The sequence below is a fragment of the Oculina patagonica genome, chromosome 2, assembly GCF_052425735.1.
Source record: "Oculina patagonica isolate OP01 chromosome 2, crgOcupat, whole genome shotgun sequence".
Lineage (NCBI taxonomy): Eukaryota > Metazoa > Cnidaria > Anthozoa > Scleractinia > Oculinidae > Oculina > Oculina patagonica.
Genome location: NC_135759.1, coordinates 22,016,531 through 22,040,918, shown reverse-complemented (window position 1 = coordinate 22,040,918; position 24,388 = coordinate 22,016,531). Strand labels below are relative to the sequence as shown.

Genomic DNA, 24,388 nt, shown 5'->3' with positions numbered 1-24,388 from the left:
TGACCTTCCTGTTTCTGGGAAATCGAGTACGCATTGCGACACATTAAGCAATAAGGTTTTATTCAGGTTTTAAATAACTCCGGAACTACAGAGGATTAAAAGAAATACATAGAAAAAAAGAAAATAAATCAGTTATCTATCTATGAGCTGTCTCTATCTTTGTATACTTCGACTTTCTAATATAAAATCAAATCATATTTTTGTTTGTATGGCTGGACTTGTTTTGGATCCATTCTTTTCATAGTTGTGCCGTGCTACACGCTACTAGGTTTGTTTATACAACACCAAAAGTGCGTCATTAGGAAGTTTCCGAGAAAAGAGAAACTCGAGAGCATCGACCTTTTCAAGCTAAGGTGTCTTATGGCGGAAAACGTAACACCTGGAAAGGAAAGACCCAGAAAACGTTAAGTCCGGAATACCGAGAGCTATGAACTGAAGACCTAGTAAACTAAAGGCTTAAGAAACGAAGATATACATTTATAAGCTTAAAGTTGTAAGACATTTATTTTTGTGAGCATAAAGCTATCATGAGTAGTGTGGGGACCGGTCGTTAGCTGCTGGATTTGGAATACATTTATATTTAATTAGGAAAACCTGCATTTGGCTCGCAAGTCTTCAGTTTGACAATTTCGCTTGTTCCACTTCTGTTTTCAGACCTTCAATTGCATTCAATTGTTATTGAGTCAATTCACTGACTAAGTGATGGCGTTTATCTCACGAAAAAGCTGCAGTTCTTGTTCAAGCGTCATCTCGTCGCTTGCGTCAAAACAAAACAAAGCAATAATCTTGCTCCTACACTGAACTGAGAAATAGTTTGGAGAAAAGTGCGACTTTTTCACAATTTGAGACAACGAGTTGGTGTAAGACGGAGGGAGTAAACCTTGCTGTATTGCTTTTATTTCACGTTTACTCCTTCAACAGTAATTTATTTTCGGAACGCTGAAATCTGTATGTTCGGCTAATTGGTTGGTTTAGGAAGAATTTACATCCAAATGCTGCTAGATAGATGGCATAAGTCGGACCATAGATACATTTTAAGTTGTTTTTTTTATGTTTGCACTCGTCAGAGTCACTGGAAGCACCACAGTCTGTCAAGAAAATGAATCAAATACAAAATATTTCGTTTGGTCCATCTTGATTCTCAAAAATACACGGAGCACCATTGTTGAGCGAAAATATAAGATATTAAGTATTCCTTGGGTCCTAACGAGTTAATACTTATGTAGATGTCTCACTGCAAAATCTAGAGGAGCTTTAAACAGCCTTATATTTTTCCGTTTTCGTGTAGCAGTTGTGTAAACGCGCCCAGAATTCATGATTTCTCTCTAATGTCAAATGATCCCTTGTAAACAATCGCATCGGTAAATATAAAGAATTAAGGGAAATGCCCCGGGAACGAGGTTGCACTCTTTCTCGAATGCCAAATTTTTAACATTCCATTCATTATCTAGACACTGCCCAGCGGTGAACTACATGCGAAGTAAAGTCGTCATGTAAGCTCAACATGAATTGTGACGGTTTTGACTTTCCTGGGATGGAATAATCCATGCATATATATCTGAACATTGTTTGTGAAGACCACTGGGCGCGAAAAATGAAGACATTTGCTATAGAATGTGATATTTAACAATTATCCAATATTGATTGATACCTGAAGAACACGTTTTGTGGAGCGAGTAAAATAGTGAATTCGACGGAAGCCGGGGCGAAAACACAGTGCAATTTAAAACGAAAAATAGATCTGAGACGAACGACACAAGATATAATAGCAGTTATAGCAACCTGTAGAGTTTAAAAATTTACTTTATTTGTCTGTTGTTATTGTTTATCTTCCATTATTTTAGCACTTAAAACTGTTATATGTATATTATTCCTCCTCTTTGCTGGGCTCAAAGGAAGCTGCCCTTTTGTCCTGTAAATCCTACTGTTTTGGTTTTACATTTGATTCAAACAGATTAACGACGTTTCCGGCTGGTTTATATCTCGACACCACGTACACGTTTGTCTGGTCTCTGGTTTTCGCCTTTGCCATTCCGATTTCATTAGTGGCACTCCAAACTAACTGCAGAGGAAAATAAATATAACGTAAATAATGCTGGTGAAACAAGTTAAATCTGATGGTAAGACAGTCTTAGTAACACCAAAGACATGTAGTCATACAACCAAAACCTAACCCAAGGTTATCAAAAATGAAACCAAAACCAGAACCAAAGTAATGTTATCTGACCAATTAGAACGCGCCACATAACACAGTGATGTGTAAAGCGTGGTGGCCTAATGGTTACCGCACTCGAATCCGAGAAGCACTGAGCGGGTTCGAGCCCTGACCTGACCAGGGCGCTGCCTTGTGTTCTTGAGCCAGATACTTAACTCTCACAGTGCCTCTCTCCACCCAGGTGTATAAGTGGGTACTGGCGAATATACTGCTGGGGGTAATCCTGCGATGGACTAGCATCCCATCCAGGCGGAGTAGCAATACTCCTAGCCGCTTAATGCTACGGAAACCGGGATAAGCTCCGTCTATATGGGCCACTTGGCTTGACAGCAGGCTTTACCTTCACCTTACATAACGCAATGAACCATTCAGAGCTCTCAGTGAACATAGCAACCGGTGCAAGCGCGGGAAAAGTCATGAAACCAGTTCTAAAACTGATTGGCTCATCTTTTCTTTGTTGTTGTTGGTTAGAGTAATTCACAGTTTTTGCAACCGATCACAGACCAAAAGAAACAAAGATAAAATTTCGACAGAATCCCAAACTGCCCTTAACTGTATTTTCCTTATCCTCTCAATCTCAATTTTGCTTGCTTTTAGGCTTGGCTAAACCTTTATTGTCTTAAAACAAACGTATTCGTACCTGTGTAAAGTGGCCAGTGTCTGTAGAAAACTTGGGATCTTGAAAGTTGTACCCACCCACCTCGTTGTACCATGCATCTATGGCTCGCAGTAAGGCTTTGTCGTCACTTCCTACCTCAGCCAGATTTTCACCAAAGTCAGTCGAACTGTCATTCTCATGTATAAGTCTCTGTTCTTTGGCTAATTTGTCAGCCCAGTCTTGAGCTTTTGCGGCCATCTCCTTGCTCCAAGTTACTTCGGGTGCCTGATGCATAGCTCTGTACATGTTAGTTAACATCAGTGCATCCTTACTTTCTTCAGGGGTGGGACCTATGAAAAACACAAAGTTTAGTATTAGCCGTCAATAGGTGACTTTTGCTTTTTTACAAACAACACAATGTTGTAGTTGTGTGAAATCTTTATTTGCAGCCATATTTTCAATAAACCTTATCGGGTTGAAACCTTAGGCCTACGCGTGAGAGAAAACCGGACGGTACGATAGGTAGAATAAGACGCAAGTGCGGCGTGCTGAACACTGATGAGATATAAACATGTTTATTAAAAACTAGCAATGGTATATTGCAATTCCTTCGTGTTGATTGGTTAGTAACAGGCAATTGTATTTATAACATAGCTAGCAGAGCCGAGCAATCTAATTCAGTATACGTAAGCGTGCTCAAAATCTCGATGGAGCACGCTGCTGACGTAATCGACTAGTGGAAATCTCACTGAGTAAAGTTCATACGCTGTGTTTCGCGAAAGAGATGACATATTATCTTTGGAATATGAAAAGCGAATCCTTTCAAGACCTTTTAATATTTTTCCAAGGATACGAGCTACAAGGTAAGCTGTATCTTATTACGAAACGGAGAGCGAAAGAGAAAATAAATTCGATTTTGCCGTCAAAGTTGTTTGTGTGCTTTTCTTCATTCAAACAACAACAACTAACGTGCGAGTCTCGAAGGACGAAAATCATTTTTTCACGGCCTCAACGTGGAAAAATGGGCCAACCATGAATGACAACAGCTCGATGGCACTAAAAACTAGCTGCCTGACGACAGTTTTCGCGTTTCAAGCATTACACCAAAACGTCTACGGCTCTGTTGTGATTTTGCCGTTTGGGAAAAATTTACTTCATCGGGCGCTTCATTCGACTACCGTTTTCAAAAATAAATGTTTATTTACATCAATTACAAATAAAATCGGTCCACCAAAAATACTTGAAACTAAGCATGGAACCGAATTATTTGACTCTTTTAACACTTGTAATCTGTTCGGCTGTTCGAGGTTGTTTTGCTTTAATTTCCTTCTACTCGGGAGTAAACATTTTAATTTTAATTCAGCGAAAACTAACCTCAGAATCAACAGCAGTATTTGCTGTTTTCGTCATTTTTTCCCCTTCGCTCTGCCAGCGTATAAACTTAGTCAATTTATCAGCCATTTGACAAAAGTTGCTCCAATCGTGTAAACTTGTACATGTGTACATGTACATGTACATGTTCTCACACTGCACACAATAAACACATTTTTTTCCCGCGGCCGGTTTTGATGCACAATTCCACCGGCAATGTTATAAAACAATTGGTTCATGCTTTTAGCTGTGCTCCATCGAGTTATGGAGCACGCGGGAAGTTTGGAGAGCACTCAAGAAGCTAGAGTTGCCCTCGGCTATCGCCTCGGGCAACTCTTACGCTTCTTTCGTGCTCTGCAAACTTCCCGCGTGCTCCATAACTCGATGGAGCACGCTAAAGCATGAACCAATTGTTAAATGAGCTCATATACCATTGGCCACAAATATGGTAGCCGATACATGTCAACAAAAAAAATGCTGGGGAGCTCAAATATTGCAATTACTTTGGGCGTTTTTAATAAAACAGTTATCCCACTCGCGCTTGTTGGATATGAGATCGTTATAGCCAACTCGGCGTTTCGCGCCTCTTGGTAATCTATCATCTCATATCCAGGCGCGCTCGTGGAATAATTGTTAAATATAACATCGCGAGGACCACGACTTGAAGCGCTTGCTCTAAAAAATGTTTGGATACAGAAGACCACGGAACGAAGATTTAACCCCTTGCAACTAACTGTGCGGATCTCTTGCTCAAGAAATACTCGTACCAGACGGCAGACGCCACTCTAAGTGTAAATCAGAGACCCTATTGATTGCAAAATTATTTAATAGAGAGATTAAGCTTTACGTTTTAACGGCAAACAGCAAACGTCGGAATGCTGCTTATTCTGTTTAATCTCTTTATTATTGAATAAATTCGTCAGAACAAAAGAATATAATTTACGTATTTACACCAAGTTCAAATCTACTCACTTTGACATATAAGCGGCAAACGGCCAAAGTTCTTTTTTTGCCGTTCGAGGGAAAAACAAATGTTTTTGTAAAGCTTTATCTCTTTTTTGTCTTATGTTTCTTGAAATATAGCTGTATGAGCCCCTCTTACCTCTTTCTTGACACAGTGGACCCCAGTATCCCGCGGGACACGTACAAGTAAAGTTTCCCGCCTCCTTGGCTTCACAGGTGCCCCCGTTCTGACAAGGGTTTGGCTCGCACGGGTTTGGCGGCACAGGCGTCGTGATTGGAAGCGTCGGGGTAGTTGGAACTATAAATTAAACAGAATGATATTATTAGAGATTTTCTTAATAATTAATTACAGTAGAATCCTTAATTTTCAAACCCTCGGTTTCTCGAAATGGATGGTAGATCTTTGTAATTTTACCCTCCGAGTCGATTTCTTGAGTCTCCCGATTTCTGGAAAGAATTTTTGTTTACCCTGGTGGTTCGAGAAATCGGGTTTCTACTGTTAATATACCATCTGTAAATAAAATAGCAATAAAATTGGTCTCCTATATGCATCAAGATTGCCGGAAACAGAAGCTGCTGGCTAAATGTGATTGTTAACAATTTACATTACCTATTCAGTGGTATTATGTTACATATATAGTGTACGACATTGTCATGATTCAGGTATTGCACTAGTTTAAACTAAGAATCAAATCATGTTTTTTCTGATCAGCATTGTTTGGTGAAATATTTGTTGTGGTATATGGACCACCGTGAATTCGTTGCCTCGGATATTGTTCATGGATGGGCTTGTTCGAGGCTGTTCACTTTTCGATTAAAGCATCATAAACATTACTAACAACGAAACTAGAAGTTGCCAACTGTATGTGACGTCGACTGTACGTATTAGCGATTTTAAAATTAAAAGGTCACCATGATTAGCTACTTGCTGGTTAGTAGCTAAGCGGCCCTCGCAACAGGAAACGACGGAAGCGCATTTTGAAGGTAGAAAGGCTTGAGTGTTTAGAAAATAATTTACAAGCACCCCTTGTTTTGCTGGCATTCATTTATAGCCACATCGATCGCCTTTGTTCAATTGGTCCACGGCCTCCATCTATTAATTTACCCCCTGTTTCTCTGTGCGAATCTGGTAATGCTGTTAAAAGCAGTTAAGCCCTGTGTTACTCTACTGTTAGATCTATAACAGTTAAAAGTAAAAATGTAAATGACGTATTTCTGGTTAATTGTAAGAAGGCTTAATAAATTAGGACAAATTTTCAAAATACGTCTAAACTCGGTGACGGCAAGGGCGCGTTCATACGAATTGGTAAAGACTTTACCCTGAAATTAATTTCGCCAATAAGAAAAGCTTAAACTAATAATAGATTGGAGGCGGTGGTCACATATTCCATCTATTTTGCTATTTTTGCATTTGTTGGATTCTGGAATTTTGCGTGTGCTAAAATTTGCCGAAAGAAACCACTGTCGGGGGAACAAGTGCCGTTCTTGGTTAGTCCCTGTTTACGTACCTAAAGCCTTTCCGATCATTATTAATATCCAATCGGTAAAAAAGCACCAGAAGTCCAAAAGTTGTCCCAAAGAATTGTCACCATCGGTTATTTAGCAACAGCCCTGACAAAATCAGGGGCTAGCCGGGTCAATTCTGTGAGATGTGATTCCGACCGAAAACGGTACTTGTTTCCCGCGAGTGAATACTTGAATCATGCTTGTTCATGGTTTTGAACGCACCCGTTCCGCCTCCAGTCTCGCAATGACATTCTGTACCTGTTGTCGGAGTTGTTTTGGTTGTTGGTTCTGTAGTAACATTGGTTATTCCAGGTTTCGTTGTTGGTTTAGTCGTTTCCTGTCCTGGCAAAGTCGTTGGTGCAACTGTTGTCGATTGTGTAAGTACTGTTGTTGATTCTGGTTGGACTGTCGTGCTTACAGTTGTTGATTCTGGATTTACTGTACTTGGAGTAGTCTTAGTTGTTAGCTGTGGTTCAATTGTAGTCGAGCTCGCCAAAGTTGTTGGAGTCTCTGATGTCGCAGTGGTTGGGGATGTCAGTTCTGGTTTAACAGGAGTTACCGTTGTTGGAGTTGTAAGCTCTGGCTTAGTCGTTGGAGTCGGCTCCTCTGTACCTATAGTAGTCGACGTTGTTGGTGTTGTCAATTCTGGGGCTATTGTAGACTCTGTAGTCAAAGGGGATTCTGGAGTTACTGTTGTCTCCGTTGTTTGTCCTGGAATTAACGTTGTCGTTGTTGACTGCGTCTCCGGATTTAGTGTCGTCGGAGACGTTGGTAATGTTTCCCCTGGACTTATCGTTGTTTCGGTTGTTGGCAATGTTTGTGGAGTCGTAATCTCCGGTTTTATTGTAGTTACAGTAGTCGGTGTTGTTGTTTGCCCTGGTGTTGTTGAAAACTGTTGTGGAGGCAGCGTTGTTGCAGGTGTTAATGTCGTAATCTCTGGATTCACTGTAGTAATTGTACTTGAAGGATTTGCTGTAGATGAAGATTCTGGTTTTGTGGTAGTGGCTGTGGTTGGTGTTGTTTGTCCTGGAAATTGTTGTGGTGGAGGCGTAACTGTGGGTGTTGTTGTGGTAATATCTGGATTCACTGTAGTAACTGTACTCGAAGTCGTTTCTTCTGGATTTTCTGTAGATGATGATTCTGGTTTTGTAGTCGTTGGTGTTGTTGGCGTGGTTTGCCCTGGAAATTGTTGCGGTGGAGGCGCAGTTGAAGGTGTTAATGTTGTAATCTCTGGATTCACTGTGGTTACTGTACTCGAAGTTGTTGCTTCTGGATTTTCTGTAGATGAAGATTCCGGTTTTGTAGTCGTTGCTGTTGTTGGCGTTGTTTGTCCTGGAAATTGCTGTGGTGGAGGCGTAGTTGAAGGTGTTAAAGTTGTAAGTTCTGGGTTTACTGTGGTAACTGTACTCGAAGTTGTTTCTTCTGGAATTACTGTAGATGACGATTCCGGTTTTGTGGTAGTTGCGGTTGTTGGTGTTGTTTGTCCTGGAAATTGCTGTGGTGGGGGCGTAGTTGAAGGTGTTAAAGTTGTAAGTTCTGGATTCATTGTAGTTACTGTACTCAAAGTTGTTTTTTCTGGATTTGCTGTAGATGACGATTCTGTTTTTGTGGTAGTGGCTGTGGTTTGTCCAGGTTTAATCGTAGTAAATGTCGTTTGTGCCGTTGTCAATTCTGGGCTTACAGTTGTTGTTAATTCTGGTTTTAATGTTGTTGCAGTCGTTCCAGTTGTTGTTGATTCTGGACTAACCGTGGTTGGTGTTGTCAATGTTTCTGGTTTCGCTGTTGTTTGTGTTGTTGTGGCTGTTGTTGTTGTCGATTGTTCCGGTTTTGGGGTTGTTATATTTCCTGGTGCTGTCGAAGAAAGTGACGTGTTGAACATTTGAAAGGCATAATTGTTAAATCACTTGGCTCTTAACAAAGGCATGATGAAAAATTCAAGAATTTATTCTCGCCTTGCAGAGACGTTTAAGGGAGCGAGTGTCGCTGATTTATTTGAATTGACATCTTTTTTAAAAACTTCTGGTCGATATTGTTTAAGTATAAGTGTTAAATATTAGAGATGTTACATATATATTACTGGTCATGGATTTCTTTAAAACAATTTCAGTTTGTAAAAAACGCAACAACAAGTGTTAAGGGAGGGAACAGCCGGAAACTGAATTTAAAACAGGCAGTATCCATTTTTAAAAGGGAGAGGAGAGCATAAATTTTATTAAAATTTGAAGCTGAAATTCTCACCTTAACTAAGTCACCATCGTTATCCATTGCGATGAACAATTTCTGTATAATTCGATTGGTTTGGTTATTGGTTATTTACTATTTTATTAACGAATTTACAAGGTTAGATTTATTCTAAATCAATAGGGAAAAATTATGAGGAATTGCTATTAGTGAAACAGAATTATTCATTCAGATTAGTACTTTGGATAAAACAGTAAAACTTCCCAGGATAAAGTTTGTATAGAAAAGCATATCTGTTATTGTTATATATGTAGCTAGAATTTTTTCCCCAACAGCACGTTCTTATTGGCTAATTCGAGGTCACATGCCATCTAACAATAAAAAACTGTTTCCCGCCAAAGGTCTCTGAGCGGGCAACAATGCAAAATCTATGACGTCAGAGGGTAACAGTGCAAAGGTACCCGCGAATGTTGACCGACGACCGCCATTTTCTAACGGCTTCGTTGTGTTATATAACAAAACACTTCATGACTGATCAGCTTCCTCGGTAAAAGTCATTAAGTGTATATTATTGTTGACATTGACTAGCCAGAGTAAATAGCCGTTTCTTTTTGCGTAGCTGTTCTTCTCCAAGAAAGTAAAATGTGATTCGTACCGAGAAAATCCGTACTGATGTCGTAGCACTACAGAATCCGTGAAGTGTTTGAATTGATAGTAAGTTACACGCCAAAATCCAAATTTGATCCTGTTCCAGGCTCTCGGTAGTTGGGGGAGAGCGAAAAACGCGGGCGAGCGAGGAAAAAAAACGACGGGGAAAGAGGGTTCGCTCGCCTTCTCTCACCCCCCCTCGATTTTTTCCTCGTTCGTCCGCGTTTCTTGCTCTCCCCCAACTACCGAGAGCCTGGAACAGGCTACTTTGAGACACAACGTGGACCTGTTGATTTGTGACTCGAATTCCAAACGTCTCAGCAGCGAAGAAAGAATACGGTGCGTCGATTTTAGGTTACATATTTTATAGCGTCTATAAAACGAGCCAAGACTGACTTAAGCGTTATGGTGCATCTCTTCTCTGGACGAATCATAAAATGGCTCTAACCATCAAAACAAAACCCATCCATGACAATGTTCCAATTTCAACTGACGATTCACAATAGAACTGAAAGCTAGCACGTCGAGTAATCCGACAAGAGAAACTGTACATCATCGCATGAGATCGAATGAGATCTATACTAGAAGCTATCCATGTATGAATGGAGTTATGTTCTCAAAAACACAAAAAAACAAAACAAAACAGTGTTAAATGTTCAGTTTAAGAGTGAAAAATGTATATATCGCCATGAGCCGCATTTATATTCTAATCTACAACAATCTCGAGGCATTTACTCTTCGAATCCCCGGTAACCTCAGGTTCGCTTCACTAGTGAATGTTATTGCTTATTTGTAATAGTTAATGTTGAAACCTTCACTGTAAACAGACCAATACCTCCCTTTGGAGAGTACGGCGCACTAAAAATATACAATTACTATTACTCAGCCACTCACTCCAAACTGATTTCTCAAACTCCCCGAATTCCCAACCTGATTTTCGTTTTCCTTGGAGAAACGCGAAATCGGGATTCCACTGTAGTTAAAGTATGGTAAAGTAATTGATGACATCGCTACATCAGGATGTTTTCAATTTCATTTTGCGTTTTTTTATCTTGCATTGTAAGTGGGGATAGAGTTTTGCGCATTTTTTCCGTGGATAATTCTTGAATTAGCGTAATACGGAAATGTATTTTTCGTGTATATTTTTTTCGGTTGGCAAGTAGCAGCATGCAGGCTCGTTATTTATTTAGCATGCTGTTACCTGTTTCGGTCCTAGGTGGTACTGTCGCTGTCGGGCGAGCACTACCTAACGGAATACAAGTCTAACGTGTTTAAAGCAAAGCAACATACAGTCAGCTCTCTCTAAGACGGACACCTTCGGGACCGGCCGTAGCTGTCCGTCTTAGAGAGGTGTCCAGTAATTCTGAGATAATAAAGCTAAACCTTTGCACAATGCAACAAACCTTTGCTAACTGCAACAAGACTTAACTAATAAATGGACCGTATTTGTTTGTTAAAGCAAAAATTGAGAGCTTCTACGCAAACTGTGAAACTGTAAGTAGAAAACGACCTCTTTAGTGCCCATACACGTAAGCAGAAAAGTAATGTTTTTGGTTAGTAAGCTTGGTATACACGTATCCTTAGGTCGCGGACTAACTTTGCTTCGTCAATACGAAGTTTGGAAGTATTTTCACTAATACAACATGATAAAAAACACTTCTCAGGTGTCCGTTAATGATTTCAAAGTGTTCGTTGTCCGCCTTAGAGAGGTGTCCGTCTTATAGGGAGTTTGGTTACAGTAAAACGACTGAAAAACGGCAGGGACCGTCACCAGGTGTCCGTCTTATGGAGGTGTCCGTATTATAGAGGTGTCCGTTAAGTGAGAGTGGACTGTAATTCAATGTTAAACAGGGTTAGAAGCTTGGTTTATGGTCCACGAACTGCGAAGATCAGTACACAATAATGAGAGGGACTTGCAACCCTTGGCCTGAACAGATTGGGAATTCGCTTTTGACAGGTCATGAGTACTAAACATTTGGACATTTGATATTAACCAAGGAAACGATTTAGCAAGAAAAATGCAATTAAAAATTGCAATATTAGAAAGCGTAGAAGCTGACTACGTACACTGAGGTTTGAGCAATCAACGTTCTGTCATCAAATTTGCGTATGCGTTCATTATAAGTTAAACTTTTTGCACTCTCTTTGGGCGCTGTAATGTAAACATATACCAACACAGGTATAAATTTTATTTCACGTAGACTACTGAAGTTGTTTTTTTCTACCTTTTCTGACACGTTTGTTTAATTTTTTCCTTACGCTGAACTAAAGCTTGAAAATTCTTACCTTCTGGTATTAAAGTGACATTGGGTTTACCAGGACATTCTGAAAAGTAATAATAATAACTTTAAGATCATTGATAGATAAGTACTATTTCAAGGTTTCTGCATAACACTCAGTTGTGCTTTGAAATATCGAAGATTCGCCACAGATGACTGCTCCTAAAAAAATTGGCCTAATATATTATTTTTTATGCGTCAGTATTATGCGATATCCGACCAGTAGTGTAGCAGCCCTCGTAAGCTTGTAAATCTCAGTGCGGGTCCTCTAGTTCGGCCCGGTGCCATATGTGGGTTGAGTTTGTTGTTGGTTCCCTGCTCCGAGGGTTTTTCTCCGAGTTCTCCGGTTTTCCTCCCTCCAGAAAAACCAACATTTTCAAATTCCAATTCGACCTGGACAGAGGACCCGCATGAAAACCAGCTAGCGCTGATGTGGCTTCCTCTCTAAATATAGCAATTTTTTTTTTTTTTTTTTTTTTTTTTTTAGTGTGGCAGTTGCTACTTTTTTGGGGCTGGGGTCATTGTTCCTGTTGTTTGTTCAGTTGTTTTCTTGAAGTGTAGCGAGCCATTTACGTGAGATCTTGCGAAAGCTGTTACACTACCCAATCTGACTCAATCCTTCTCATTTCCTTTTCACCTTGGCTTCTTTATATCGTCTAGGTTTTTTTTCTTGCTTGTACAGTTATCTTAAGGTTTCCCTCAAAGTATTATTATACATATACACTATCTTACTTTGTACTATGGCGTAGGTATACGTCGTACTGTTGACCACAAAATATTGACACTTTGAGTTGTTACCCGGAGCAGGACCTGCATGATATAAAAAGGAACTCAGGTCAAAATGACTTAAAACCATAAGTACCATTATTAAAAACTAGCAATGGTATATTGTAATTCCTGAGTTTGGATAGGTTGACAGAGAATGGTATATGAGCTCATATAGCATTGACCACAAAGATGGTAGCCGATACGCGTCAACGAAAACAGCTGGGGAGCTTAAACATTGCAATTTTTAGCGCGTTTTTAATAAAACAATTATTTAACTCGGGCTTGTTGGATATAAGATCGTTATAGCCAATTCGGCGCTACGCGCCTCGTTGGCTATCTACCATCTCATATCCAACGCGCGCTCGTGGATAAAAATAATTTTTGTTAAATGTAAAATTTATTGCGTCGATCCGATAACAACTTATTTCTCATTTCTGATCGGTCCTCCGCACCGGGTCCTCCGCACGTGTATATTCTGTTAAGTAATTGGAGTGCGATCACGCGAGTGTCAAATACGTCCAGCTGATCAGTTTCAACGCTTTGTAGTTGAAGAAAGCGGTTATTGGATAAAACAATAATTTGATCGCTGGTATCGAACACCAACGCGCTTCTCGCGCCTCTCAACTGCTCACCACTATGTCCAGTTACTGTTATCAATAGACAAGATTAAAAAGTTTAATATATAATTCTGAGATGCAATAATTTCAGCGTTGGTTAAGTGTCTGTCTAGTTAAATCCCCAAGTACAATTCATAACAATGGGATAAAAATGAAGTAATTTGCACTGATTTTTGACCAAAGATTTATAATCATTCAGGTCTAACCGTCAAAAGCTGCACCTGTTTCTTTCCAAAGTTATTAGAGATCATTCTCATTAACAAACTGTGTTCTTATTTATCCCTCTGTTAAACTGGATAAGTAAATTTAACGCATGTTACTTAGAGTCTAATAAGGGTCTATAGGACTTGGGGAAAACTGTTAACATACCGATTGGGTTTACAGTTGTCGGAGCCACTGTGTTGGTAAGATTTTGAGGTAGACCAGTACTTGGTGAAGTGGCAGATGGTAGAGGGGTGGGGCTGTTACTTCCTCCTGTGAATGAAGAAGAAGACATTATTTATTCGCGTTTACCTTCCATATGATGACTGCAAACGAATTTCCCTATTACTGGTGCAGTGACTTAATTGGTTGAATAAATATGTTGAGTTGTGCTCGAGATTGTTACCTTAATACCATTGACATAAATGCTGTATTCCTTTACCTCAAAGCATTTAGTTAACTCACAAGGACAAGCATTGTGCCACAAAACACAACCATAACGTATACCGTACACAGTGTACAACTTTTCCATCTCACTACGAAGTGTGTGGTAGTCGTTGACTTTTGGTCTCTCTTCATGCGATGATACAGCTACCGAACGTCTTTATCCAGCTGTAAAATGTGACTTATCATTTATTTTCCATACAAGGTAACACAAATACAGTATAAAAAGTGCAAGCGGAGAGCCTAATTACCGAGATTAGTTGCTGCAGGACGCTTTTAAAAAGCTATCGAGGCTTACATAATGATTGTTTGAGGTCTCTACCTAACCGAATAAAAATACTTTTAAAGATAATGCACTGAAAGGAAAAAATAGGAAAAGAACAGTGCTTACTTGCTGTATCCAACAAAGTTGACTTTCATACCTGTTGTAGGAGCTGGGGTTGTGGGCCCAGTCGTGTTCCCCACAGCAGGAGTTTCTGTGACGTTGACGTTGACGTCGATGGTGAAGTTGGTAGCTGTAGCGGCAGTTGGAGTGGTGGGAGTTGCAGGAGCGGGTGTAGGGGGCTGAGAACTTGTGTCGACGGAGGGTGTTGGGTCAGAAATAGTCCCTGATATAACGAGGTGATATTTCATGTGTTGTTAAAAGATTCAGTTAATGAATAATAATAATTTAATGCTTATTCGGCGCAAACTAACATATGGATATAATCAAATACGCCTTACATCAAATTTAATAAAAACCTAGAAATTTACAATAGAAATATATAAGAATACAGTTAAAAACTTTCCTAGTATAAAAATTTAAAACTTAAGATATATTAAAATTAAAACTAAATCTAAATCTAAATTTTATGAGAAGTCAAGACATGCTAAAAGAGGCTTTAGCTATAACAAGCAAATGCTATCTTAAAAAAGTAAGTCTTATTTGCTCTTATTTCAGATGAAGACAACACAAAAAGCGCACTCAAAATTGTAAAAAAAAAATTAATAATATAAAAGCATTCTGCATCAAAGCAACTGACTGAAACTCTTCTCCATTGAGAGGCAATTAACGAAAATAATTTTTTGGTTACGTTTTTTGCACGGTTCGTCAACATAAAACTTCACTATGTATACCTGGAGGGAAAACATTGTCTTTGAAGATGACTGGCCCGCCTCTATTCCCACGGGGACTGTATCGTGCCACTGCTATGAAGCCATACTTGTTACTTCTAGCAGTTCCAATTCCAAACTGGCGGGAGTTTTTCCATACTTCCTAGATTGACGAATATCACATCATCATCATCATCATCATCATCATCATCATCATCATCATCATCATCATCAAGCTCCGTAACATAGTTATCCTTCTTCATTTTACGATAAAATTGGGAGCCCGTATTATATGAAGAAACAGCGATCCAATGTAATACATTAGTATTTAGCAGAAATTATTATTCATTTTTTCAATTTTTCCAGCTGGAACCAACTGTTCAGGGTACGATTAAGCTAATCCTTCCGATAATTATAATTTAGTTACTTCTTTTTATAATTCTTGTCCTTAAGTTTTAAGTTGACTGATGTAAAACTTCATCAAATATTAGCAATAAAAATCACTTGAATACAATCATGCATCAGCGATGTTTGGTTTTCAAACGAACAGGTTCTGCTGTTCAAACTCCCTAATCGTTATACAGTGTATTAGACATCGATTGGCTTTCAAGGAAGTAAGCAATAAAGTCATCGATGGTACAAACTTAACTGGCGCACTTTTTAAGCACTTGAAAATAAAATGAAAATATTATGTATCAACGGCAACTGAATTCATGTCTACACTAGGGTGAACTGAAATGAAAAATTGAAAATCAATAAAAGAAAATTGAACGCTTTTTACACCAGAGTGTTGCAAGCTTTCATGTATGCCACCTGTGATTTTCATTTTGGAGACTTTACAGTCATTAAACGGCAGTAGTTATTAGTCAGTTGCAGTGTTTGCACAAAACAGTTAACCAGTTACTGAACAGCTTAGTGATAATTTTATGTGATAAGTGGTAGATTATAAGTGACAAGTGTTAGAGGCGATTTTATTTTTACTATCACTAGGGATTCTTTAATATAATTTACATCTCGCCTTGACGAGTCTTCCCTTCATGTAGGAAGGCTTTTTCATTTTAAATGTACTGCATTGTTATATAAAAAAAATCTTCTTTTATTTTCATTACTTGAAAACATAAATACATCATTTCTTTTCTCAATCTTAGAAGGTCCCTTTTATGAACGACTGGTACTAACCTGTGTAAAATGCATAACCACGCCTCCGGGCGTTTTGGGTTTCCCCATTCCAAAGTCATAATTCTTGACCTCATCGTACCAACCCTCAATAATCTCTCGACACTGTACGCAGTCGTCCCTCTTGGGTCCTTGACACTTCTGCTTGAAAGGTTTAAAGAATGCCAGGTTTTCACCTTGGCTTTTTACTTGCATGCTGTTATAATCGTGTTCAAACGTGTTGCTCTGAGCTAAAGTGTGAGCCCAAGCTCGAGCATCGGCCGCGAGGGCTTCGGACCAAGTGAGGTCTGGGACGCCATGTCGCCTTCTTAATAGGTTTGTGGCCATTAAACAGTTTTTGTCAAAAACGTCAAGTGACGAACCTGTGGGACAAAATAAAACAGCAGACTATACATTGTATCACGTTCTTCAACTGGAAAATGTTGCATTTTTATTCTTCTAGTAACCTTTTAGGAAAGCAAAGCAAACACCGTACAACTAACAACTGACAATAACTTCACCGCGGTCAAACGTTTCAGGCAGTTTTTCTTTCTATTTCAGGGAGTTTCGTTCATTATGAAGTGTTTGTAAGAACAAGGATAGATAAAATAGCACCTGAGTGTACATATTCCCATTTCTCCTCAGGTAAACGAGTGTTTTTACTTTTTTAATGTTTCGCATTCGAACCAAAGTGCTTTGACAAAATGGCGCCGACAAGTCCGCATATCGCTATTTTCAAACACGTAGAACTTTTTTAGTAAAGCTCCAAAAAACTTAGTAAATCGTCAGGATACCGGTAATGTATTGAACTTTGAACTGTGAAAATTAAAATCTTATCTTTGAAGTACTTTTCTTGTTTTTTGGATATTTCTGACGTTTGACCGCGGTCGAGACAATAACATACCCAGTCTTACTCATTCTTACGATAAACAAAATATTTAAGATAAATTAAAAAAACATCTTCATTACAACTAATATTTTGGTTGTCCGATTAGTAGTTCATATTCTACAAATAACGATCACATTTGAAATGTATTAATGAAAACTGCAGTGCGGTGAATCATTGCACTCCATTTTATACCCCGATTTTTGCTCTGTAAGACAATACTTAACCCTTCTACGAAAAAATGTAATAAAACAAGTGAAGAAAACTTAGTAGTTTTGTATACGATACCTAATGAAAACAAGGCTTGAAAGACAAGAAATCCAAGCATGGCACGCCTCTGGTGTTGATCCCGCACTTTGCCTGTCAAATGACCTCTGATTAATTTCGAGGGGAATACCCAGCAAACTATTGCAATACAACAAGAAGTGCATCTACGTTTACTACATTATTGTTCACTTTAATAAGAATCAGCTGAAATTTTTCTATATTACCGAATCTTTTTTTTTAGCGAGATTTCATGTAACATAATTTATTACGATTTTATCTAACTACAATGATGGAACATGCTGTCTCGGTTTTAAGTGACCCAAACAAAGCACAACAGCTATCTAGAAGATTTCTGAAGCAATAATGCGATATCTACGCGTGCGGTAGCTCTTAAAACGCCGAGCTGTTCGACTTAACTTAGCAAAGCAGGTTTATGGGAGGAAGAAATAATACTGAACTTACTTAATGAATCGAATATAATTTGAAATTTATTCTTTTTTGAGAAACTGTGCGATAGTTGATGTTTGAAAGGTGTGAGTGTGTAGATAAAGTACACAAAACAATAACACCTAGACTAGAAAGTAACTCACTTTCATGGCAAAGGTCTTCTTTAAGCTTAAAAGAGCAGTGGTGCTGAACTTAACCATTGTCAATAATTATTTTACAGTGAAGACAAAGGGTTTACAATAGTTCAATAAAGGAATAAAACCGCACTATTGTTTTAAATATAAACGGTTCTAAACAAAGTCATAAACAGCTCGTGTCTGCTTACCGGTATACTTCGTCTCCGGGAAGCTAGCGAGGCATTTTGCAATATAATCCTCTTTATGTCAAAATTTCAGCTTTCCTTTCAACGCATTACTTTCCTTTAGTCGGTTTTAGATCGGAGGTTATTTATTATTGAAAATAGAGGTTGTCTTGTGCCACAAGATGAATACAGTTTCACAGGTGGGTGAGTGAGAAGCTTAACACGCTTGTTTAACTTCAGAATTATTTAGCAGTCAGATTTGCATTATCTTCTTCAGGGTAAAATGTTTTACTCTGTTACAACACAACTCGACAAAAAGGAACAGTCATGACTACCTATGTTTTGTAGTTAAGAATTCAGTGTAGTAGAAATTAGCCCCACTTCGATATACTAAGGCAGGATATGTTGTAAAGAGATTCTGTAACATACAAACTGGTATTGAAATTGCATGAAACCTCATGTTAGTGATTTCATTATAGAAAGGTAAACAATGGAAATAAGTCAATAGGGTTGTAGAAGAGTTTTAGTGGTCAAGTCGCGCAAGACCGACTCGTTTGTGTGGAGGGGGAAGCCTCGACCCAAGTGGCCCATACTACCGGAGCTTATTCCGGTTTCCGTAGCATTAAGCAGCTAGGAATATTTCTTCTCCCACCCTTCCCAGCTTTATGTCGCCAATACCCATTTATACACCTGGGTGGAGAGAGGCACTATGAGAGTAAAGTGTCTTGCTCAAGAGCACAACACAATGACCCCAGCCAGACTTCGAACCCGGACCGCTCGATCCGGAGTTCGGCGCACTAACCATTAGGCCAAGGCCACCGCGCCTTTGTGTGGAGGGCCCCCTGAAAAATTTGCAAATCGTAGCCAAGGAACAAAAGCGGCAAAGAAAAATTATTTGGTATCACTGGTGATGCTACAAATGTATTTGCCTCATGGCGAAAGTGGAATTTATATCCTTTCCTGCCCTTCCGTAGTGATTTTTCTAGTTTTCCCTGAACTTCACAAGTGAAGCGAGTGACGTCTATTGTTTCGCTGATCCTCGCAGAGATGCTTTTTGTTTCTCCTGAAAGACCAAAGTACCGCGCAAAGTCCCCGTGAGCATCGAAGCCTGACTTCTATAGTTCTCACGAGCCTTGTAATAATTTCCATAGTCTTTTGAGCTTCGAAATGATTTTCTTAGTTTCCCCCTGAGCCTCGTAATGATTTCTATAGTTTCCCCTGAGCGTCAAAGTGATTTCCTCAGTCCCCCCCAACCCTCGTAATAATTTTCTTAGTTTCCCATGAGCCTTATAGTGACTAACTTAGTCTCTCGGAGTCTCGTGGTGATTTCAGTATCTTGAGCCAATGTTTTTCCTGACCCATTTAGTGTTTCTATTCTCGTTTTGATTTCCATTGTTGACACCAGCCCGCGCCTCGTAATGATTAAGCTATGACCTCGTTGGGAATTTTATTGTTTCTTATAAGCCTCATTGTGGTTTTCGTTGCTATGTTTAGCCTCGATCGAATTAGTGATTTCAGTTGTTTCTCCTGAGCAGGGTAATGTTTTTATTGTTTCGAAAATGCCCCGTTGTTACTGCTATTGTTTAACCTGGTCCTCAAAATGATTTGTATTGTTTCCCCTTAGCTTCAATAAAGAAGTATCACATATAGGCGCCTTTTGGCACAAAAGGAAAGGCTTTAAAAAAAGCTGTTGTTCAGATGAAGTTTTTTTTGAAGGGACATTTTTAGGCTATGGTCAAAATTTGCCAACTAGCATAATTTACAAATAGGACGCCTTTTATGGACATGGTTTCTTTGACGTTTATTCAATTCTTGTTTAGAAAAGGCTTCCATTTACAAACAACTCAGGACCTCCTTCCAACTGTGGCCTACGGTAATCCCTCTAAACATTAATCACAAACATCGATTAAGTATCTATTCATTCTCTTTCATAGTATTGTCCACCCAGTCCTTTAGCTCCTGCACTTTCGCATAGACACCATAAGCATTGGGCTGAGCGCATCCAACACCCCAGCTTACAACACCGGTCAGATACCAGCGCCCCTCGTACAAACAGCTCAGCGGTCCACCACTGTCTCCTTGACATGCGTCAATTCCTCCTTTGGGAAACCCTGCACAGATCATGCGCTCCGTCAACTTTTCACCATACGCCTGCTTGCACGTTTCTTTGCTTACCAGCGGTATCTTGGCCATGCGCAGCATTCCCGCAAGCTCACCGCCCTGCTGTGTTCTTCCGAATCCAGTGACGTAACACTTCGATTCTTCGTCAAACTTCGCGTCGCTGCCAGGCACACAGACGGGGCGAATGTACACGCTGAAGTCTTCAAGTGGCGTCTCCAGTTTTATAAGGGCAATATCATAATCCAAACTTTCAGGATCGTAGTTTGGATGCATGATGATCTTCTTTGTTTTGACCGAAATTTCTTGCTCTTCTTTGTTGGCTTTGTCAAACTCACCCAATACAGCAATCAGTACAGTGTCTTTGTTTGAACGGAGCATGTCGTAAACGCAGTGAGACGCTGTGACGACCCATTCTTTGTTTATCAGGGATGCCCCGCAAAAGATGATGTCGTCTAGATTACGCTTTAGTCCTGTTTGCCAAGGCCAGGCACCAGGATATGCGACCTCGCCTCCAACAATACGGCTTGGTTTTCTGACTCCACAAGTTAGTGAGCTCTCTGTCGGTCCAGGGACTGCCGGAGAAGCTGGTGCAGGGGGCGGAGGAGATGGTAACGGAGGGGGCGGAGCTGAAACAGGAGGCGGAGCTAAAGACAGTTATACAAACGTGTTAGTGAGGTAAAACGAATGTGACAAATCTTGGTGTAAATTAGTTTCGATTTGAAATTTGTAACATACTTTGAAAGTAATTGCATTCAAAAATATTAAGAAAGAAAAATAATGGAAGCAGACAATTTTGTCAAGTTTTGTCTTGGTTGCCTGACCACCGTACAACAAAAACAACAACAGCAAACAGAAAAACAACCACAAAACATTTTTAGCAAATTACAGACAATTACATTCAAGATGTTTGTTGAGAGCTCAAAGAAATATAGGATGAATTGCAAAAAAACGAACATCCAGAGTAAATCTACGCATTCGAATAAAACGTCGAATTTGATGAAATATCTCGAAAAAGGGATTATTTATTGACGATTGCAAAACTGAAGCAATTACAGCAAAGTCATTTTCAAGCAACCTAGACACATGCAGCTGTAGCCTGTAATTTCAATATACAAAGAATTTAGAGACGAATCAAGTATATATTTTCGTTGCTCTTCTGTAGCATTGTATTTTGTTGTCCCATCTTTCAAAAGGAAAAGAGAGGCATCCTGTCTTTCCAAGAACATGAACCAATGGCCATGGATCATCGACCCTTTGCGTGATTATCTTGATCGAAAATTCAGTAAGATCTGGAATTAGTTTTGGCCTGAACAAGTGAGAATGTCATGTAATCTGTAGGAACTGATTTGATTGTTCCGTTTTTCAAAACATCTGTTCTGTTTTCCTGGTTATCTTACCAAAAGGGTATAATAAATAAAATACCTGGCGGAGCAGGTGGTGCCGCCTTTGCTCCCTCACCTGGCTGTCCCGATCCATTTGTTGCCGGACCCATTCCTTGTGGGAATTCTATAAATTCAAATTCAAAAAATTCCGAATTACTATTTTATTGTTGCATCTTATAATTATAACCAATACTTATTTAGTTTTTTGCCTGCTGCAGTAAGTTTTCAACCTCATAGAGTCAGAATAAGAGAACGATATAAACGATATAATCAACCATAGCATGACTTACAGAAATAATGGTGCCCATTTCGTCCAGTGTCAAAAATGTGTTGTAATCCTGTATATACAATGCTTTTTTTTTTTTTTTATAAAAAAAGAAACATGCTTATCCCGTTTCTTCTTGACCTGTCGTGTGTTCAGTTTTTTAAACTGCTCTGTATAGTTTCTTGTTTTACGTATCCTGGGTGTCACTTATGCAAACCTACATTGGTCTCTTATGTGTTCTTTATATGCTGATACGCCGTTCATTCCGGGCGATGAAGAACCATTCCTAAATACAACTGAACGTTTAGATTTTGGGAGTCTTACTGATTTTTCAGTCAAGCAGTATGCTATCTGTTGTGTCTCCATGTTTAGTAAACACGATACGCACGAGTGGGTAAGTGTCTCGCCTTTCTGATCCCATTTAAATAGGGCTGCAATTATTCTATTTCCTCCATACCTCTGATGGTTTATGTCTTATAAGTGGTCTCTGAATGCAAGGATTATGCAACTTTAAATCTTTATATAATCATGGTTTAGCCGCTTACGACCGCGATCAAATATACTCGAATATCGGACAGTATGCGCTTTCTATCATAGATAAAGAAGATAAAAGGTGTATCTACTTACTTTGCACAACTTTAGTGATCTTTATAACTGTTGTCTCCCCCGCGTTTGGGTTTTGGCCTGTCCGTGAAAAACGTAATCATAATGAAGTAAATATACATTAAAATATGGCGGAGAACAGTGCACGTGGAGAAGGAACGCGCTGAGCTGGGACTAAAATCATGGGCCGCAGGAGCAGCTGTGGCCAAGAATAGGGACAGATGGAGAGCTTTGATGTCCGGCCCTATCCCCCACCCGGGGGCAAGGAACTAAGCTAAGCTAAATATACATTAAACGTTTCCTGGTAATGCAATTATTAACCCGGTTTAGATCTAACATTCACTACCTTTTGGGCGATGTATGTCTGATGCACATGAATGGTTCATTTTCTAACTAAATAACCCATGATGGATTACTTACCATAGTTAAGAACCTTCTATTTCTTAAAGATACAAAACTTTATTGCTTCTACACTCTTTATTGGTCATAAACAAATTTAGAAATGGATTTTCATAGCACCATCATGGTAAGCACTGAGAAAGAAGTAATCAGAGTCTAACAATTATGGTTATAGAGCAGTTTTCATGATATTACTAAAAGCAGTCACCACGCCCACAGTGTGCACCGACTTGGTCATTGGACTTACTTTCTGCATCCAGTGACGAGTTCCCATTGCCTGCAGCTAAAAAAGTAATTTTTAGTATAAAGTATCAAAGGCGGAGAACTTTTACATGCGACAACAAAAAGCGAGATTGGAATTTTCTTAAACAGAAAAAAGTGTCGTGACAAAAGTCATTGGCGAGTGTTTTCGGAAAGTATTAGACAAAACATTCACTCATAATCAATCACAATCAATGCTCTCTATACATGAAATATTGTACAGAATATCTTACATGGATATTCTTGACCTGTTGTGCTGTTGTAGTGTTACTGACGTATATTTTTTATGAGAAACTGATTACTTTCGTAATTTCCACAAAACAACTCGAGAGGCACGCGAGTCGCGCGCATTCTCGTCATTCTCCTCGCGGCACGGGTGTGATCTGGTTGGCCATCATCATCTCCATCCTCAGTGAAAACAATCTCAAATGGATTTTAGAAGTCAAGCTCTGCATGGAAAAACCTGTAGGTAACTGCACAAAATCAGTTACCTACAGGAATTCATAAAATTTTCACAGAATGTCCAAACTACCTTCAACCATATCAGTCTGAATTAAGCATATATTTTATAGGTATTTACCTGTTACATCCAGTGACGAGTTTTTACCTACAAATAAGTCAATAATATTGATGACAAAAACCCTGCACTTCAAATTTTCGAGTTAATGACATATTTTCTTCAATATTAACTGATTATAAGCAAATTTGTTATGTAAATAGTTACCTTTTCCTATTATTTTTTCACTTATTTATTTATTTTTTGATTTATTGTATCATGGAACATCATGAGTATCCCTTAAGCTAACAAATCTTGTACGCTATGCTGCCTTATTGATTCTTATCTCAGACACTTTATATTTAATTCCATAGACTGAGACTAGTAAAGTTGAACATGTTTGGAGGTGCAGTAACCTTCTATCATCAGACATTGATACATCTGCAGTTGCTTCACCGTGACAACTTTTAAATCATTCTTGTTGCTAATAATATAACTTACTTGCTGGGCTAACGTTCTGAAGAAAAGCCGCAGGTCCTCCTGTACTTCCCATGGGACTATATCGTGCTACCACTATCAACCCATGTTCATCGCTGCGAGCACTTCCCACCCCAAGTTCTCTTGTAGACTTCCATACAATCTACATGGAAACATTGACGTGAGCGGACAATTGTATCTAACATAACATTTTGTTGCAAAACGTTACCTTAACTTTATTGCGTTATCTAAACTTAAAATGACGTTTGAGCTAATCATTACCCTAACTAAAGATAATGTTTTGAGCCGACAGCGGTTTCATTAATTTGAAATTGTTATCATAAATTCCATATAACATGGAACTGAATCCGTTACGATGTGGTAGAAAGTAAACTAAAAAAATGTCTCCGGTGAAGTTTTAGAGACTTGAAATTCAAAAAGAGAG

At 39.1% G+C, this 24,388-nt stretch overlaps 2 protein-coding genes across 3 annotated transcripts; both read right to left on the bottom strand.

Annotated features, from left to right (window-relative positions):
* Window positions 1-1,791: 1,791 nt before the first annotated feature.
* Window positions 1,792-17,273, bottom strand: LOC144643473 (uncharacterized). The gene is made up of 11 exons (XM_078502737.1): window positions 17,213-17,273; window positions 16,063-16,421; window positions 14,908-15,046; window positions 14,214-14,399; window positions 13,516-13,620; window positions 12,494-12,571; window positions 11,769-11,807; window positions 6,912-8,498; window positions 5,287-5,445; window positions 2,856-3,163; window positions 1,792-2,062 (listed from the first exon to the last, which is right to left on the bottom strand). Exons 1-11 carry the CDS (start codon window positions 17,250-17,252, stop codon window positions 1,922-1,924), a joined length of 3,141 nt encoding a protein of 1,046 aa, XP_078358863.1. The 5' UTR covers window positions 17,253-17,273; the 3' UTR covers window positions 1,792-1,921.
* A 2,456-nt stretch (window positions 17,274-19,729) lies between these two features.
* Window positions 19,730-24,070, bottom strand: LOC144643472 (chymotrypsinogen A-like). Of its 2 annotated transcripts, none has more exons than XM_078502735.1 (6): window positions 23,968-24,070; window positions 23,551-23,577; window positions 22,957-22,992; window positions 22,335-22,391; window positions 21,483-21,566; window positions 19,730-20,704 (listed from the first exon to the last, which is right to left on the bottom strand). In XM_078502735.1, the coding sequence occupies exons 1-6, from the start codon at window positions 24,017-24,019 to the stop codon at window positions 19,854-19,856; spliced, it is 1,107 nt and encodes a 368-aa protein (XP_078358861.1). In that variant the 5' UTR covers window positions 24,020-24,070; the 3' UTR covers window positions 19,730-19,853. The 2 variants fall into 2 exon arrangements, with proteins under 2 accessions (XP_078358861.1, XP_078358862.1); XM_078502736.1 differs by having other exon boundaries at window positions 21,519-21,566.
* Window positions 24,071-24,388: the final 318 nt, after the last annotated feature.